At 39.3% G+C, this 20,461-nt stretch overlaps 1 protein-coding gene across 2 annotated transcripts in view; it reads right to left on the bottom strand.

Moving 5' to 3' along the window:
• The window catches only part of thoc2 (THO complex 2), a 101,056-nt gene that overhangs the window by 29,386 nt on the left and 51,209 nt on the right, over positions 1 to 20,461 (bottom strand). For both annotated transcript variants that reach the window (XM_055177276.2, XM_055177275.2), the window contains exons 22-29: positions 14,413 to 14,577; positions 8,400 to 8,675; positions 5,830 to 5,971; positions 5,590 to 5,747; positions 5,238 to 5,366; positions 4,759 to 4,890; positions 4,453 to 4,637; positions 2,499 to 2,686 (exon numbers count right to left, since the gene is read on the bottom strand). In XM_055177276.2, coding sequence (XP_055033251.2) covers positions 2,499 to 2,686; positions 4,453 to 4,637; positions 4,759 to 4,890; positions 5,238 to 5,366; positions 5,590 to 5,747; positions 5,830 to 5,971; positions 8,400 to 8,675; positions 14,413 to 14,577 — 1,375 coding nt within the window. The remainder of the gene's footprint in view (positions 1 to 2,498; positions 2,687 to 4,452; positions 4,638 to 4,758; positions 4,891 to 5,237; positions 5,367 to 5,589; positions 5,748 to 5,829; positions 5,972 to 8,399; positions 8,676 to 14,412; positions 14,578 to 20,461) is intronic.

Genomic DNA, 20,461 nt, shown 5'->3' on the forward strand with positions numbered 1-20,461 from the left:
TTAATAGGCGGCATTATCGCACAGTCTACATGCTTGTCGTAACCAAGTTTAACTGATCCATGTCACACAGTGTGATAAGGTCTTATAGGTATCTTATAGGATTGCAAAAATCCTGTAGTGTATCCCAGGCTTTAAGTATTGTAAAAAGCTGACCATATATGTACTGTATTATATAAATCAATAATGCTATTAGAGATCTGTTTAAAAATCAAGCAAAATAAATGGTGGGTTTGACGAAGGTCATTTTTCAAAAACCATGATGGATCACTCCATTCATATATGTACTGCTAAGCATATTAAGCATGCTGGGAAATTGCCTGCTTCCTTCATGTGCCACTAAAAGTTCATTAAAAGTAAATGAAACCAGAGACTGTGCTTCATATAAAATGAATTATTGAAACAGGCCCAACATCACCCAAGATAAAAGTGAAAAGGGTGATGAGAGGCGACAGACAGTGGGCATTTCACAGCAGCGAGATACCACACAACATGAACACATGTGATTTGGCTTTGTGATTTTATGAACCGTTTTATACATACACACTGAGAGCTTGTCAACTAAAATTTTAGAACACAATTGTCGTGAAATGTATAAATGATGTAAAGACGACCACAATAGCGTACAATATCATTGTTAGATGAAGTAATGTTTGTTCATCCTCCAGGTCCTATACAACTGATCTGAATAAACCTGTGCTTACAGTCTCCAGGAACTTGTGATATCATGACCAGGTTGGAAGTGAAGGATGTGCAGACTCTTAGCATGTTAGCATACAACATGTGTCAGGTGTTTGTACCACATTTATGGTGCCATTAAAGAATTCAATCCTTCGAATTTCTTTATTTTCTGTTCAGTGAAACAGATTCTCATTAAGGATTGATGCTCATGAGCTGGTACCAAAGTCTACTCGGGCCATCTGCATGACGCAATAACAGTCATTAGGAGGGTCTGCGGTTGTCCGCAGCGCAATATCTCAATTTTTTCTTCCAAGAACAGAAAGCTAATGAGCATTTTCTTCACCATAATGATTGATCCCAATTCTTTGTTTTCTTCTTGTAAACTCTGTTAGCAACAAACAACCAGTTTTCATCATCTACCCTGAATTTTTAAAATGTCCTGTAAAAGACGCAAATCCGTGCTTTGAAAGCGGTGCGCGCACAAGACGGACGTATCCGCGGAAAAAGGTTCACCTAGTACTTTAGGCTCTCTCAACAGAGCGGGCCTGTGCATTCGGTCTTCACCGTGGCCATGTGTGAAGTTTTTTACCCCAATTTACACACTAATTGTTTTACCTTCCTCAGGGAGGCAGCTCGCGAGTGTCACGTGCAATGGCAATGTGTTTAAAGATGTCAAATGAGCTTAAAAATGCCCAAATAAAGGAATAAACAAGTTAGGGATGTTAACCGACAATATTAGCGATGACAATATTAGCGATGTTATCGCTGTGTGTCGCCCGTCTCTTTCAATGAGGTGTTTCTAAATCTGCTTGTCATAAACAAATGAGTACCATCCACGCCAGTAACTAACGAGAGAAGGATGACGTGAACTCCACTGCTTCGTTCTCATTGGTAGTCGCTCCCGAAATTCGCTCGAGATTTGCATAAAGTTAAACTTTTCTTAACTTTCTTGGGTCGCTGGACACACCCATATGGTCGCCAACGGTCACTTTCGCTCGTGACGCCGGAAGCCGCCAGGTTTCCATTGAAATGAATGTGGTTGCGTCGCTCTGCTACTGCAGGTCGCTGGCTGTCTAAATGGGGCGTAAGATGGGCTTAGATTTGGAAATACATTACATCTACATTTTAGTGGTAACAGATAAGGTGATGATGATCATCATATTTCTTTATTATTGTTAGCACTACCTCAAACGTAAGTGTTGTCTCTTCGGAGCTGTCATTTTCTTAAATGAGCCGCAGCAATGTTTCAAATGAGCTTCTAACGCTAGACAAAAGCCTTTATTTTCAACGCGATCACCTTGTACCCAAACCATTGAGAAACTAAGGAGCCATTTGTCCCCGATTACATACAAGCTCCTCGGCGCCGCATTTGTGCATATTAATAAATTCAAGTGTTTAATTGTTGGCACTGGCACTTATAAACACTAAATGGGTAAAAATGGAAATAAATAGGCTTATTTTTTGGAGCCAAATACCTCTGTTTTTTTTTAGAAATAAAAGCCATGCTTGAACATTTTACAGCCACGTCATTTTCGTTATGCATTATTTGTTTTGGTTGTTTAAAAACACATACAAAATTTTTATCCGATTACTCGATTAATCGATCAATTTAGTGCTAGATTAATCGATTACAAAAATAATCGATAGCTGCAGCCCTAATTTTAAACTAACTGGTTAACTGGTTTCAACTGGCTAATGAGGCTTGGTGGCCGGTCAAGAAAATTTTTAGTTTTCGCCATCCCTAAAACAAGTCCAGATGCTTGTAAATAAACTCCAAAAGTTTCAAAGACTAAAAGTGTATTTTTATTTGAATGACTCACCTGAGTCCTCGATGGCCCCCTCCTCAGTTTTGCCAGTGCTGGCAGCTGTGGCGGCGGCAGTCTTGCCGGTGTTGCCAGGTCCGTTCTGCACGGTGCCAGGCGTGGCGCTGCGCACTGGCTGCTCCTTGTGGTGGAACTCATTTTCAGGCACCATGTGCACTTTCCTGCCTTTCAATTGCCCAGAGTAGCTGCAAGTCACATACACGGTTAAAATCAAGGCAGACGTTAATGCAAAGTCTAATACTAAAAATCACTCGGAATGGATGGATTCGACAAGAAATACTCTAGAGGGGATGTGTATATTCAGGCCAGGTTTTATGACAATATTAGCATGGATCAGAACATGAGATTTGAATTCCCTCTTTCATTTCTTGTTGATTCCACTTATCCACAGAAACACAAAGGACAGGCCCACGTCTGCCCGATAAGCTGATGTGTGCTGAGAAATCCCACTGGTGGCCCGAACACACTCAATTACGTGTCAACAGCCATTATGACGGGGAATACAACAATAACAACAAACACTTTCTCATTATGAAAGGACACCTAATCAATCCACATTTATCTTGCGTCTGAAGCTCCATCCCAAAACCCGAGCTGCCTTCCCTGGCGGCATTTCAAGTCAACCCAGGCACACTCCAGACATAAAGCCCGTACACCAAGTGGCAGACAGAATAATTACACTACATTTTAAGATGCAACGCATGACAATCCCAGAATGCACTGCCACAGATGACTCAAGAAAATGACTATCATAAATACAACGGCAACCTCTACGACTGTCAGTCGAATTTCACGTGTGTATCGTCCAATGAGAAGACCTGGAGAAACACTGCAAATCAGTCGATTTTAGCCAAAACGCTTCCTAAGCACATAGCGGCTTATGTGGGCTCCATCCCATTGAAATCACTGGGGCATGTCCTTGTCTCTTATTCTGGCTCAAGTGAAGCAAAACAGCTCATTACAGTAGATAAGTGATACGACTGCCTTATCTTGACACAACAAAGGCCTTCCACAGTCCAATAGACGAATGAACTAGCAAAACGCCTCTCTTGCCATTCGGGCTGGATTGACCACACTTAAAATCCAAGCTATCAAGTCTCTTTCCCCATAGCCATCCGCCCGGACCGTCTTGCTCGACACGTTTTATCAATCCGGCTGCATCTTAAAAGCCGCAGAAAAGAGCAAAGCATAAATCTGCCTTAATGTGGCTAACCCTCTGCCAAGAGAGCTGCCCACTAACTCCCTATTGATAGTTAAGGAACAGCTGATGGCTGGGGTAATGGGATTTCCCTCACTAATGATTTATATCTCCAATTATCTAGCAACATTTTAAACCTACCTTCGCTTTTTAAGGGCGAGTAGATTTATTCAGTGATTTCAACACTTGTGCTGAATATAGAAAAAACTATTTAAAGTAACAGCAGATCTACAATTTAGCACAAGCTTGATCGCTAGGTGGCGCTACAACCAAATTTTCAAGGCATTTTCACGGCTGCAGTGATTTATTGATTAATGACTTAAAAGTGCAGTGTGTAAATTTTAGCGGCATCTAGTGGTGAGGTTGCGAATTGTAACCGAAGGCTCAGTCCACTGCTCACCCCTCGCTTTTGAAACACATAGAGAAGCTACGGTAGCCGCCACCGGACAAACATGTCATCGCCAGAGACAACTTAGTAAAAAAGTTTGTTCCTTAAGAGCTTCTGTAAAAACATGACGGCACAAAATGGCGACTTCCATGTAAGGGGACCCTCGGTGTATGTAGATAACAACGTTTCATTCTAAGGTAATTAAAACATAACACAGTGGATAAACATCAAACTCAGACAACTTCAAAGATTTCCAACAACCACCAGCTAGACTCCTGAAAGTGACAGATAAGCCTGGACCCCTAAAACCAGTGTGGTGAGAGCACATCAGAATGCTGAGGCCAGCCGGCTCTCGGCTCAGTTACCCCATGGCTAACGCATAGAGATCGGGCCTCTTCTCTTTCTCCTCCTGGAAGATCTTGTGGACGCGGCACTCCAGCGCCTGGCCCAGGTTCAGCACCTTGGGGTACCAGGGCAGGATCTTGGTGAGGACAATCAAGATGTTACGGATGTGGGTGTACTCGCCCGTCTCCAGACAGTGAACTGATGCCTGGGAAAGAAAGCATAGAGAAGGCAAATAACAAACAAATAGATATTTAAAGATCAATGAAAGTTTCTTTTTTTAATGTTTTATGCAGTCTTATATAATGTGGTCTGAGTGTGACACTAACTTTAGTCAATTTGTAATGCCATTTGTGGACAACATGTCGAAAGTTCTCATAGTCCAGCTGATCTGCTTTGTTCCCGCCATCAAAACCACTGGCTCGGAAAATAGTCAGGAACCCTGGATAATTGCCACACTCCTAGAGAAGGAACCGGAAACATATAAGACAAGTCAATCGAGACAAAAGCTCTACAAGTCTGTGCACGTCTAACGCAAAAAAAATTACCCGGACAGAGAAAAAAATACAAATAAAAAAAGCTACAGATATTTTCCCTCAAACTACAAAATATGTGAGAACAAAAGATCAGGTTGTTCCTAATGAACGTTTAAACTCTTTGATCCTTCAGGGAAGAGACATACTGCCAGCTTGTTTTCACAGATCCCAATTTAGTCTCGACTAGGATGCACTAGAGACAGAGACATGCTACTGACAGAATAACTTAACTGGAGACCAAACTGTCTGCGTGTTGTGAAAGCACGCTGTACCTTCTCATAGACAGCCCTGTCACTATGCCATCGAGTCACCGTCTCCAACATGCAGCACAGGAAACGTCCGTAGCGCCGCGACTCGTTCTCTGTGCAGCTCGCTACCGTGTAGATGATGTCAGAAAACACCTGGATGGGGAGGAATTGAAGAATTGATGTTAAATAGAGCCATTGCTCTCTAAACACCATAATGAAATACTTCAAAGATTCAGACAAGACGACGCAGATAAGACAGCCACTTACACATTGAGCAACTATCTTGCCGTTTAAAGTTTAAACCCATGTGTCTAATCCTATAAATATATCAAACGAAATGAAACTAAGCAGTTGAAGTGGTTCGTTTTGCACTCACCCTGTCATAGCAGAGCAAGGTGCAGAAGTTGGGTGTCTTTTGCTGGTGCACCAGCTCGACGAAGCGAGCGCAATAGACGGCATCGATGGCTGAGAAGACGCAGCGGGGGAAAATGCAAAGCTGCAGGAACTTGGTGATTGTTTCGTTCTTAGTGGATTCTGAGAGACGAGAGTAAAAACAAAGAGCATGAGTAAAGTCAGAGAGAGCCTTTGATCAGATCAGAGCTGTCCGAGTACTCACTGGCCAGTAACCAGTTGTCTTTCTCTAGTTTAAGGCGGTGAAGAACTCTCTGCACGTGCTCCAGCTGTTTCTTCTCCTCCTCCTGCAGCTTGTCCTGTAGTGCTGTGCAACGCTCCTTCTCTTTCTTCTTTTTGTTCATGGGCTGTGAAAGAGAAAAGCAACTTCTGACTGCTTAAGCATCTGCACTGTTCAGCTCGCTCAGTGTTTTTCATCAACGACAAAACTTTTACAGGAAACGACTCAATTGTGATGAAAGTAGCGCTGAAGATATTTATTATTTTAGTAATCGAGTATTCTACGGATTATTTGATTGATTAATCGATAAAAAACTTTTTCTTTAAAGGCGGAGTCCACGATGTTTGAAAAACGCTTTGGAAAAGGAGACGGGCCGACTACCAAAACACACTTATAGCCAATCAGCAGTAAGGAGCGTGTCTACTAACCGACATCCTTGCCGGGTTGCGTATGTGTGGGGCGGGTCTATCAACAGAAGGTCGAGATTCTATTGGGGTAGGGGCGTGTTTGTTTAGGTGATTTCAAATATCAACATTGGCTTTCAAACATCGTGGACTCCGCCTTTAATAAAGAACAATCCTTCTATCAACCTAGAAAACGTGAAAAAGATCAACCCAGTAACTTAGAGGCTGTTTACACTTGGCATTAACATGTGTTTTCATCGATCGGATCACAAGTGGACGACGTTAATGCCAGGTGTAAACGGTGTTCAAAACTTTTTGAGCTCGTCCACTTTCGACCACTTTCAACCACATCCAGAGGTAGTCCAAACCACTTTCGATCGGATCGCTTTGGAGTTGCGGAACGCACATGTGGTTGAATGCATTCGAACAGCCACACGCGACCGCCTTCTCTCCGCCCATTTATCTAATCTGAGGTATTAAACAAAAGTTTTGCGTATTTTTAGACTTCTGGCGTGAACAGCGCTATTTTTAGCATTTCATTGATTAAACTAAAGCGGCTGATCTCCGTAGTTTCGTTTTGAAAGCGTGTGAAAGTTGCGCGATCCTATTTCATCAATTGTGCTGAAAATTCAGAGAAAGCTCTTACATACACATGTACAAAACTCTGTGCAGCATGTTTACTTGCTAAACAAGCAGAGGACTCCGACATAATATTAGTTTGCGTCCATATAAACTCATAATTACTCCCGCTCGCGTTTGAATGACAGCAGAGAGACTCGCCCACCGTCTCACAGACCACCCCCTCACGGTATTCAGGACAGAAGCGGTCGAAAGTGGACAAAAGAGATGGATTTAAATACCAGGTCTAAACAGAATGTGTCTCTCTCGTCCACTTGTGATCCAATCGATGAAAACACATCTTAATACCAAGTGTAAACAGCCCCTTAGGTTTGGTAAACCATTCTATGCAAGCATGTGGAAAAACAGGTAATTGAAATTTGGCTCCCCTTGTGATGCCAGAAGGAGATAATACCGCCCCTTAATCTGCACTATCCAACCACGGCACTGCCATTTAGTGAAGAGATCAGCTCATTTGCAATATAAAGGACACACAAAATAACAAATTTTTCCTCACACGTACAAAGTGGCAATTTTTCCATGCTATAATAAAATATCTATATGGTATTTTGAGATAAAACTTCATATATGTACTCTGTGGACTCCAAAGATATATTTGACATCTTAAAAAAGTCTTGTGAAATGTCCCCTTTAATATAAAAATGAACATCTTAAAATTAACTAATTTGTTTCATTCTTTTAAACAATTAACATTTTTATATGTTCACCTACTCATATGATAAATACATAAATGCCATGCATTTAGTATGTTAAACTGCAAAACTTATTCACTGAAGAGACATGCAGAACAAGCAGATGACACATTTTATAAAGCAGTCTTTAATCCATATCACGACTTATGCATGGGTTGTGTGTCAGTTTTTGTGAGGGAACACAGTGGTCCGTCTGTAATTAAAAGGACAAAACGAAGCTTTAAAGGTGCAGTGTGTAATTTTTGAAAGGATCTCTTGACAGAAATGCAAAATAATAAACAAAACTATATAATCAGGGGTGTATAAAGACCTTTTTATAATGAACCATTATGTTTTCATTACCTTAGAATGAGACGTTTAAATCTACATACACCGAGGGTCCCCTTACGTGAAAGTTGCCATTTTGTGCCGGCCATGTTTCTACAGAAGCTCTTAAGGAACAAACTTTTTTACTAAGTTGTCTCCGTTGATGACATGTTTTTCCGGTGGTGGCTAGCATAGTATCTCTATGCGTTTCAAAAGCGAGGGGTTAGCAGTGGACTGAGCCATTGGTTGCAATGCACAACCTCACCACTAGATGCCGCTAAAATCTACACACTAAACCTTTAACGAAGCTAATTTGCCTCTGATTTTTTGTATTCGAAATACTCAAGTTACTTAAGGAATCGTTACAGGCCAAGATAAAAGAGAAATTCTGATTACTTATAAAAGCAAAAGCACACCTCTGTGCAATGAGCCGCACAGTACTAATACTGCCTCATAGGATTATGACATTTTTGATGGGATGCAAAAAAAACATGCATCGAGAACAGTGCCTTACCATCTCTGTGTTTTCTTCAATGGCCTTGATCTGCAACTTGAGCTTGTTGACCTCCCGATCATAGGCATTGTGAGGTACAGCCAGGTCATACATGGTGAGGGACCAAAACGTGGCGTAGAACTGGGGTCGCAGATCATCCCACACTTTCGGCAAATGAAGGGACACGACGGCCTCGTGCACGGGGGCCATGACCTGCTCGCAAGCCGCTATGTACTTGTGCACTTTCTTCTGCTGACTGTTGCCTTTCTCTGCCTTCTTCAGTTCGTCATACTTGGACTGATGGGAGCATAAAGACAGCAGGCTAGCATTATAATTCACACTGGCACAACAAACAGGCCTGAAGATGAGCATACACTGAGGCCTGCATACAAAATTACAGAGAGGTAAATCTTGTTAGAGGTGAAGAGAGATGGGCTTCACTTTACACCACCCTGGAGAGCCGTAGTGAGGGCCCGTCGCAACGCACTGAGGGGTTTGGGAACGCACGAAATGAGCTCTGCATGAAATATTCATAGGGCAGGCAATGTCATACGAGCCTTAACGCAGCAAAATACAAAAATAAATCACGGTGTAATCGCAATGCGAAAAGAATTGTGTTAAAGCAAGACCAAAGCATCATCGCAGCAATACCGCATTATTGAATCCCAGGCAATTTCAGCCACTATTAAAACATTTCATGCGTTGTTAGTTTTAGTCTCACAGCGTTGTTACTTCAGTAACACATTGCTTTAGTATAAGAAGCACCAAACAATGAGACTGAGATAAATATACAGTAATCCTACCGGCCACACCGGTCTAGAACAGAATCAAGGGGACTTATTGTACACACAGCAATTTTTATAATTGTGTTTTGGATTTGAAATAGACTTGAAACTCTTTGGAGGGCATTTCACACGGATTTTAGATTAGGTTAATATGATTTGCTGCATAAAACATCGATTTGTGAAAGTCTCATTTTCTAGCAATACATTAAATAATAAAGAAACAAAAACTTTTTAAGTTAAAAGAATTGCGAGTATCACTAGGGTTTGGCTTGTCTAAGAGAAAATATAAAAACAACTTAAACTTAATAAATTCTTATTTTACCATTGGAATCTTCAGGATTAAAGCTATAGTTCGGCCAAAAATGAAAATGACCACGATTTGCTCACCTTGAAGCAACCCGAGATATACATGTCTATCATTTTTTAGACTAACACATTTTCAGTTATTTTAGAAAATGCTTTTCAAAGCTTTAAAATGGTTTAACATGGGGTCAACTTGCTTTAAGCCCAAAGAAAGTGCAACCATCCTCCACAAAACTAACCCAAACGAATCCAGAGAGATAAATACAGGCCTTCTGAGGGTAATCATGTGATTTTTAGAAAAACACCAATATTTAAAAATCATCTAGCCTTCGGTAATATCTAGCATGCATTCACCAGATAGTAACGTAGGATACGAAGCACAAGATCCGGTGAGAAACGACTCCAACAATTTATTTAAAAAAAAAATGCATTCGTCACTATGTATATCGAAATATCGGAAATGTGTTTACAAACCATATCACCATTATTATCACCAAAAAATCTATATATAGCATGAAATATACTCACCTAAAGGATTATTAGGAACATCATACTTATACTGTGTGTGACCCCCTTTCGCCTTCAGAACTGCCTTAATTCTACGTGGCATTGATTCAACAAGGTGCTGAAAGCATTCTTTAGAAATGTCGGCCCATATTGACAGGATAGCATCTTGCAGTTTATGGAGATTTGTGGGATGCACATCCAGGGCACGAAGCTCCCGTTCCACCACATCCCAAAGATGCTCTATTGGGTTGAGATCTGGTGACTGTGGGGGGCATTTAAGTACAGTGAACTCATTGTCATGTTCAAGAAACCAATTTGAAATGATTTGAGCTTTGTGACATGGTGCATTATCCTGCTGGAAGTAGTCATCAGAGGATGGGTACATGGTGGTCATAAAGGGATGGACATGGTCAGAAACAATGCTCAGGTAGGCCGTGGCATTTAAACAATGCCCAATTGGCACTAAGGGACCTAAAGTGTGCCAAGAAAACATCCCCACACCATTACACCACCACCACCAGCCTGCACAGTGCCTGCTGTTGTAGCACATCTGCCTTAATGTTGTGCGTGTTGTGGCTTCACAAATGCTTTGCTGCATACCTAGGTTGTAACGAGTGGTTATTTCAGTCAAAGTTGATCTTCTATCAGCTTGAATCAGTCGGCCCATTCACCTCTGACCTCTAGCATCAACAAGGCATTTTCACCCACAGGACTGCCGCATATTGGATGTTTTTCCCTTTTCACACCATTCTTTGTTAACTCTAGAAATGGTTGTGCGTAAAAATCCCAGTAACTGAGCAGATTGTGAAATACTCAGACCGGCCCGGCTGGCACCAACAACCATGCCACGCTCAAAAATGCTTAAATCACCTTTCTTTCTCATTCTGACATTCAGTCTGGAGTTCAGGAGATTGTCTTGACCAGGACCACACCCCTAAATGCATTAAAGCAACTGCCATGTGATTGGTTGATTAATGAGAAATTGATTGAACTGGTGTTCCTAATAATCCTTTAGGTGAGTGTATATTAATAGTAAATTATTGTCCTGCCCTAACCTGGAAAATAATAACCAGAGGCTAGTTATTACATAAAGTTTTAAATATGACTATTAATCTAACAAAAATCGCATGAATTACCCACCGAAGGCCTGCATTTATCCCTCCATAGCCATTTGGATTACTTTTGTGAAGAATGTATGCACATTCTTTGAAATTGAAGAAAGAAGATCCTGTTTCTAACTGTTATAAAGCTTGGAAGAGCTAGGACATTTTGTAAAATAATTGAAAATATGTTTGTCTGAAAAATGAACACAAGTCATTTTTGGTCATTTTTTATTTTTAATCAAACTACCCCTTCGAGTGGCACTTAAATGCAGTCAACATAAGTAATCTGTGTAAAACTTACGAAAAGCAATGAAAATATTTAAGCCCATTATTTAAGTAAAAAATCATGTTGTAACAGCGTTGTGTGCAAAATGAGAAATACAAAATTACTTTTGATAACTTAAAAGTTACCTTTGCTTTCAAAGAAATCTAAACTTCATAACTGATGTTTAGTTTAATGACTAGGGATGGGTATTGTTTGGGTTTTTTTCGATACCGGTGCCAAATCGATACTTTTTAAAGGAACACGCCCACATTTTGGGAATTTAGCTTATTCACCGTATCCCCCAGAGTTAGATAAGTCCATACATACCTCTCTCATCTCCGTGCGTGCTGTAACTCTGTCTGACGCAGCCCCCGCTAGCTTAGCTTAGCACAAAGACTGGAAATGCATGGCTCCAGCTAGTATACTGCTCCCAATAAGTGACAAAATAACGCGATCATTTTCCTATTTATGTGTTGTGATTTGTATAGTCAAACCGTGTACAAATAACAAGGTGATATGAGACACAGCGATCTTTTAACAGTATACATACTGAGAACTATATTCTCTGAAGACGAAGCACTGCCGCATGTGCGGAGTGATCTGCTCGCAGCACACGAGAAGCCCCTGGTGAGGAGCAGAGAATTCGGTCAGAGTTGTGCAAATCACTCCGCCCATGCGGCAGTGCTTCGTCTTCAGAGAATATAGTTCTCAGTATGTATACTGTTAAAAGATCGCTGTGTCTCATATCACCTTGTTATTTGTACACGGTTTGACTATACAAATTACAACACATAAATAGGAAAATGATCGCGTTATTTTGTCACTTATTGGGAGCAGTATACTAGCTGGAGCCATGCATTTCCAGTCTTTGTGCTAAGCTAAGCTAGCGGGGGCTGCGTCAGACAGAGTTACAGCACGCACGGAGATGAGAGAGGTATGTATGGACTTATCTAACTCTGGGGGATACGGTGAATAAGCTAAATTCCCAAAATGTGGGCGTGTTCCTTTAAACGGTTCCGGTGCCTAAACGGTGCCTAAAGCGGTACTTTTTAAAAAAGAGTCACAGAAAGATGGTAGATGAAAGTACAGCATAAAACACAATGAAAATTCTTCTCTGTTTGTCATTTGTTTATTAATGATTTGCCTAAAGCACCATCATCTTTTAAGACCTGCATTCTTGATTTCTTTTTTATGAAATTTTTGATTTGTGAATTAAATAAAATCTTCTCAACACTCCACTTTGAGCTCAGAAAAATGTTCTAAGATTGGTTGTTAATAATCTGTTCAATGATTGGTTAAGGCCTGCGCAGCTGCTAGAGAACTCTAGAGAAAGTTGCGCAATTGTGTGTCTCATAGTGTGGCTAATTAAACACACTTGGCAAATAGAGCAATAAAATACAGCGTCTTTTTCTCTTTATTTGGATTGACTGCTCATGCGAAATCCTCTTCGTGAAGTACCCTTCAATGGCGCAAAACGGCATTTGGAATTCACCCAAAATATTTTCTTTTCGGCTTGTAAAATCATTCACGTTTTGACGCTTTCTGCTTGTCTCCGATGAACTTGACACTCGTGACTGCCGCGGGCCATCTCAGGCCAATATCAGCTTATATGCGTGTAATACTAATAAAAAAAAACATACTAATAAAAACATAAGTGAGGTAATACGTTTTAGCAAATTCTCTGAAGGAATGTTACCATATAAAATATTTAATAGAAGAACAATGTCGCACACCTGTTAGTTCCGGTTAGGTGCGTTGGATGAAGAGACAATGAAGTCCACCAAACATTTATAAAAAAGGGAATATCCCGCACACTATTAAGTTGCAAAATTATGCTTTATGCAAGTTAATAATGTGCGGGATATTCCCTTTTTTTATAAACCATATAAAATATAAAATAAGCTGCCGTCAGATCAATTGCGGCATTCACGCGCTCCTCTGAGGATCTCATTTTCCAAATTGTTCTTTTAAGTCAGAATATAAAAATAACCTGGACATATATTCATACAAAATTTGTTCGATTTGTTTTATTAGGGATGTGCAGATGAGGATTTTTTCACATTTTAAACTTATTAAACACAGCGCATATTTTAAATGAAAATATATTTGGCAAAGAAGTTTAAAAGTTGGCTATTTAATCTTTAACATTAGATTATTTAATATTTCCATTTATTAATCAAATTAATTTTTAAAATGTTTGTTCATTATTACTCTTAACGAAAAACTCAACTCCAATAAAATAGTAGCTCCAATGACAAACTTGCTTATATTGCTTGTTTATTAATAAAATGAATTCGAGGGATGGTATCTGCGTTAAAACACAAATAAATGAAAGATTTAATTGACATAATTTTCATTACTACGAATGCTTATTTGTTCTTTTTTTTATTAAAACAGAACAACAATAAAAATGTAAAATGACTCGCTTATATTAAACCAAACGTTTAACAAAAACGAATAGACGGAAAACATTTCATCCGCCCTATAACATAAATACTTCTAAGATCCTTAGATTTTTCAAAACAAATGATTGATAAAAAAATGGAAACCAATATAAAACTACAATAATGTAAAATATGAACAAACTCACATAAGCCAAGAAATCAAACTTGAATCCTCTGTATTATCAAATCTTTCCGACTTTCCCATTCACGTGAATTTTGTAAGTGAGGAAATTATTTACACCAGATATGAGTGCAGTATAATTTAACTAGCGATTGTGCTGTGCTTGTGTGATTATGCTTTTTGCGCTACAGAGAGCAAAATACTTCAGTCAACCGTTCATGCATTAAGAGGCACCGAAATGAGGCACCGAAATCTGTGTTCTGATTCGGTCCGGTAGGTACCGCCCATATAGGTTTCGGTGCCATAATGGCACCGCGTTTCGGTACCCAACCCTATTAATGACACTGCAAATAATTTTAAGGCAGGGATTTGAATTGTTAATATCGTCAAAACTATCAAACCGGGACAGGCCTCAGTGAGCAGACATTTTTATTGTTGTGTGGTTTAAAGCAACAGTACACTAATTTGTATTTAACAGTAATACACTGTTAGGTCGACTCACTTACCAGAATCTGATGGGCGTACATGGGCCGAGACAGGAAGAAGGCTGCGTCATGTGGTGTGTGAAACTGATTACAGAGGACATCGACTGACGGTACTCTCTTGATGTAGTCTTCTGTGCTGAGGTTAGACGCCAAGAAGCCACCAAACTGCACAAGACTGTCGTGACACTTTGGGAAGCAAACAGAAGAAGCATTTATCATTAGACGCATCTCTCCCTTTGGTCCGTGTTCATTTCCCAGCCAAATGCAGATGCTCTTAATAAATCCTCAGGTCGCTCATTTATTTGGGGAACTGCACCTCGCTTTATTAAAGCCATTCATCACGAGCTCTCCGCTGAAATCGATGGAATGCACAGTAAAGCAATTTAACAGGAGCGAGACACTAGGGAGAAATTTCAGCAGGAGGAAGGTGGAGGAAGAGAGAGGAATGGACAGACCAATGGGTCAACCGCAAAACGTTCCTATATACAGCTTGACAAACTTAAAGAGATCTGTTTAACTGCATACATTAAGTATTATATGAATTGGTTTCTTCCCTGTGTAAAACTGCTGTATTAGTTTGAAGAGAAAACATTTTCAGCCAAGAGGAGACTAACAACAACACTGGAAATGAAGAGAAGATGAGATGAGACTGGCCTGGCCCATTTTTTTTTAAGGCTACCCTGCCTGAGGAACTCAATGACCGCCACAATTCACACTAAAAACTTTCCACCTCTCTTAATGGAAAAACAACAGAAAAGGGGAAGAACAGAAGGAGAAAACATACTGAAATGCCTCAGCTGCTCTGGGTTATAACATGAAGAAAGCCAAATATGCTTTTCGGTTATTATCGCGTTTTTGTTTTATATGGAAACAACACAAAAACTCCACTGTAACCACAGACTGATGTCATATGATTAGCATGATTTAAAGAAATAGTTAACCTCAAAATGAAATTTTAGTCATTAATTCCTCACCCTCACATCATTCCACATCCGTAAGACCTTCCTTCATTTTCAGGATACAAATTACAATATTTCAGATTAAATGTGAGAGCTTTTCCCATAAATGCTAACGCAACTCCCACTCAAAAAATCCATGTGCCAGCAGTGGTTCAATCTTCATTTCAAGAAGTGATGAAAATACTTCTTGTGCACAAAAGAGACTATTTTAATTTATTGAAATTCGACTATTTACTTCTGTTCCTTGTCAGTCTTGGACACACTCATGAGAGCATCACAACATATATGTGAATTGACAGGTGCCGCCATATTGGTCCAGGCATGTGTGTGCCATCAACACATGCAAGTGAAAGGGCAAGGTGCGGTTTCATGCAAAACAGCACAAGAATGGTACAAGGCACTCAATGACCCATCTAGGCAGTAAAGAGACTTTTTAATTTATTTTATGAGACTTTAACCCTTTACTTGGGGTTATGAAAAGGTGATTTACCAATTCAAATTAATATAACCGTGGCATGTATTGGTCTAGAAGCCTAATTTTGGTCTTGTTTAAAGAAGATAAAAGTTTTTACACAAGTGTCTGGAAGTGAAAATATTAAATAAGAAAAAATTGTTATAGCAGTTTACATTAATTGTAATAAATAAACATAATGAAATATGATATTATTTTTATACATAAAATTATCCAAAAAATTTGGTTTGTGTTGGTTTGCTGCATACTCATCACAATTTTTAAATTACAGTCACTGCATTATTATTACTGCTAAAAGGTTTAGAAATATGAAAATTACATTCTTAGACCTTTCCAACAATATATAGTTTGTTATGTTAGATTAACATTTACATGAAGTAAACTCAGGGGTCCAGCTTACGGGACAGTGCCAGTTAAAGGGCAATTCACACTGATCAAACAAATGCCAACAAGCGCGTTTGTTGTGAAACCTCAGTTGGCAGTTGTTGGATCAAAGGAAATGAGACTTTAAAATGCTCGGTTTGGATGGCGTTGGACCAGTGAGTATTGTCCTCAAGATGCTAAATAAGTCTTCAGTGTCCTCAGAGTGCATGTGTGAAGTTTTAGCTCAAAATATCATATAGATAATTTATTATAGCATGTTCAAATTGCCACTTTATAAGAGCAAAAATGTGTTGTGTGTTTTAGGGTGTGTCCCTTTAAATCAAGGGTAGGCAACGTCGGTCCTGTAGTGCCACTGTCCTGCAGAGTTTAGCTCCAGCTCTAAAATGAAGCACACCTGAACAAGCTAATCAAGGAGAGTCACCTGAAAACTACAGGTAGGCTCGGTTTATCAGCTTTGGAGCCAAAATCTGCAGGACATCATAACTTCAGGACCGACATTGCCTACCCCTGCTTTAAATGCAAATGGGTTGATGAAATGCAAATACTGATCACCATAATGGTGGTTTGTTGAAATTCAAACTCAATTGTGCTGTCAATTATTTTCTCTCGCTTTCTCTCTGCACTAAACGGCAGTGCTGTGATTGGGTAGTGCAGATTAAGGGGCGGTATTATTTTAAAAAAGGGGGTCGCACACTGGACTCAGACAACTCAGAGGTAAGTGCACATTAAATTGCACTTCAAAATGCAAAATATATGTTAGCAGCGAATGTTAATCGTTATTAGGGATGGGACGATTGGCGGTTTCACGATTAACCATGATAAAATGTCCTGTCGGTTAGTATTATCGTTTAAAATGTAATTATCATTACAACTGTGTTTGATTGCCATGATTTTGAAAACTTGCGGTAAATCCTGTCCAGCCAGAATCAGCTTGACGCAGGCGCGCCCATGCAACATTAGTTTTGGCACGAGAAGGCGTGTCGAAAGGCAGTAACAGGTGTACTGTCTTTTAATGCGTTGCTTATGTGTGCATTTGATGTTCTTATTTAAGGTACTGTTCATTAAAACAGGTTCATACATCTCAGGGCTCAATGTTAATGTTCATTTAATGCAGGGGTGTCAAATACAACCAGTCGATCGCAAATTCAATGCCGGTAGATCGCACATAAGTTAATAACTGTGTATGCTGCTCCACGAGCTTCGGAAAACAAAGCGCCAAATTGGCATTATGGTCTTACAAACAAGTCTTTTTGAGTTGTTGCGCATTTCTTCTCAAGTGTGTTTTTATAAATCTTATGCCTGCCCGCTGCAGCAGAGTCGTCTAACTTACAAAATTTGGATGCACATTCTTGCCTTCATGGAGGAGTTGATCCACACGTACGGTGTATGTGCGCGCTATCGATCGACCAACCAAACGAACGAAACTAACGAACGAGAGAGAGAGAGAGAGAGAGAGAGAGAGATGCTTCTGATAATGTTGTCATTTTCTAGTTTATTTCATCAAAACCGCATCTCCGCTATTCTGCCAGAAGGACTCGGCATGTACTGAAGGATTTTTTTTAACTCCTCAAAAAGAATGGAGTAATGGTGACAGCCCTAAATTCAACGTAGAGATAGTCCTCCTAACACACATTTAAAGTGTTATTAAAAAATGTAACAGTGTTTAAAAAAAAAAAAAAAAATTAGCAGGTCGGTCTTGTTGGCTTTATCATTTTTAAAGCAGATTGCCACACAAAAAAGGCTGGATACGCCTGATTTAATGTTTATGCTTAAAAAAGTGCATATAGCTGCTAATTGTATTTGTTGTATACTGATTTTCAAAAATAAAACTTATTAAAATGTTTTCAGTGTGTGTATCAGCTCTTTTTGAACATTTCCATCTCAATTTAAGAAAACCATGATAATATTGATAACCGTGATAACTTTGGTCACTATAATCACGATATGAAATTTGCTAACCGTCCCATCCGTAATCGTTTTTGATTTGGGACAAATATGATGTTATTTAATGTTAAACTATGTGAGTGGTGCGACAGGTGTGCGTATACACATAGAAAACAATGTGTTCGATTTTTTTTAGAACGGCGTGGCGCTGTGCGGCGTGTCCGGTGTGCAACCCCCTTAAGATCCTCTTTCTACGTCACATAGGAAGCACAATCTGAATGACCTCATTTTTCACATGCTTGCAGAGAATGGTTCACCAAAACAAAGTTACTGGGTTGATCTTTATCACGCTATTTTAGGTTGATAGAAGCACTGGGGACCCAATTATAGCACTTAAACATGGAAAAGGTCAAATTTTCATAAGTCCCCTTTAATTATGTCTGTGTGCAACACACTCATTGGAGGATAAAACATGGAATGCAGACTTACTTTATGCACCAAAAAAGTATTCTTGTTGCGTCATGAAATGAAGATTGTCTCATAGATTATTTTAACTAAAGTCTTTGCCGCCTTTCTGCACCTTAAATGTGTCGTGTTGCTGTTAATCGGGGGGTCAGAAAGCTCTCGGATTTCATCATAAATATGTCCATTTGTGTTTCGAAGATGAATGAAGGTCTTAAGGGTTTGGAACGACATGAGGGAGACAAAAGGTTAATTCTGGAATGAATTATCCCTGTAAATATAACAAACAGATAAATTATAAGACCCCAATGAATTGTGGTTTTAACACTGGATCTGGACCCCACTGAATTGATCCTCATATAAGACACAGCTTAGCTTGAATCACAGGAACAAAGTAATAAAAACACTATTAATATTTTGAGTTACGTGACAGGAGCATTTACTGTATATACAGCATCACACAAGAGTATAGTCTGAAGCAGCACTACTAATGCCCACAGGACACATGATATTGCTGTATGCGAGTTATGAATAGCACTTATTCTTTACCTGCTGTGTATACTGCAGCAAAATGAATATCCCACGCTTGTTTTTAAGTAACTTCTGCCCATTATATGGCTTTATTTGACAGATCAGTGGACAGAATTACCACAAACTATGTGGGAGTCTGAAAATGACCATGAGTCACGATTCGGCTGAATCTCTACTGCGTTGCGTTACCGTACATGACTGAAAACAGTGCAGTGGGCTATTGACTTTGTCTACATTAGCATTCATTTCAATAGGTCAATCTGTCTAGTTTTCAACACATTTTAAAAAGTAAAAGTGTGGGAACAGCTACTGTTCAATTTATTATTGTCAGACTTTTATCTTTTTAAAGCTTATGGGAAATCATAACATAATGCTTAAATAGACTAAAAACCTACAACTGAACACGATCAATTGAAAAGATCATTAGTGGGGTTTCCATAAAAAAAGAAAAACAAAGAAATGCCAATAAGGATTTTAATTTGAAATTTGGCATCTCCGTCACTCGTTTATTATGCAATACTTCAAAATGCACATAAAATCGGGGTGATTGAAATCCATCTATTGTAACACTTATAACATTCACTATTTTGTGACTGTCTCAAAAACTATAATGAGATCTGGAGCATCAAAGTTTGATTTCCCTCGATGTCACTATAATTTCAATCTTCGTCATCAATATACTCAGCTGATATTAAAGATATCAAGATCAGATAAAAGATTAACAATTTAAGGTGTCACTCGCGTCAAAAGTAATATTGTAAGATAAGACATGAACCAAAAAGTAATAGATGAATAAATAATATTGAAAATAAATGAAGTATCAACAAGCAACATTCTTCAAAAGATGCATTAAACATGCAAAATGAAGCAAATTTTTATACAAACGATAACGCTGTGCACTATTTCAGGGAGCTTATGCATAAATCATGCAATCATGCTGAATGCATATTGAGTAGTCGTGACTGGAGTCAATCATTCGCAGTGGTGCGTCAGGAGGTGATAGCTGGGCACAGGAGTCCCACACATTTCATCTGATTGTAATAGAAATCACATAACTTCCTGCAAAGTGTATTTAAAAAAAGGCAAAATTAATAATTAAAAGCTTCCCTGCTGATGTCAGGAAAAAGCGCGATGCTCATTCACACCACAAGCAATTATTTAGACAATTTGGTGTCGCGAGTGGGAATTACTTGCTAAAGGCTCTAATTTGAGACATTGAGGGAAAAGATTTTTTTAAAAAAAGAAGGAAATCGTCCGACAACGTTTCGTGGTCCCACACAGAATGGAGTTGATGATGTTAGTTTTTAGCACCATCTGCTGTGAATTGCGACATGTCTAGAGAACGTGGGGGGGAGGAGGAAGCAGTCAATTGGATTAC

Source organism: Misgurnus anguillicaudatus, chromosome 16 (assembly GCF_027580225.2).
Source record: "Misgurnus anguillicaudatus chromosome 16, ASM2758022v2, whole genome shotgun sequence".
Taxonomy (NCBI): domain Eukaryota; kingdom Metazoa; phylum Chordata; class Actinopteri; order Cypriniformes; family Cobitidae; genus Misgurnus; species Misgurnus anguillicaudatus.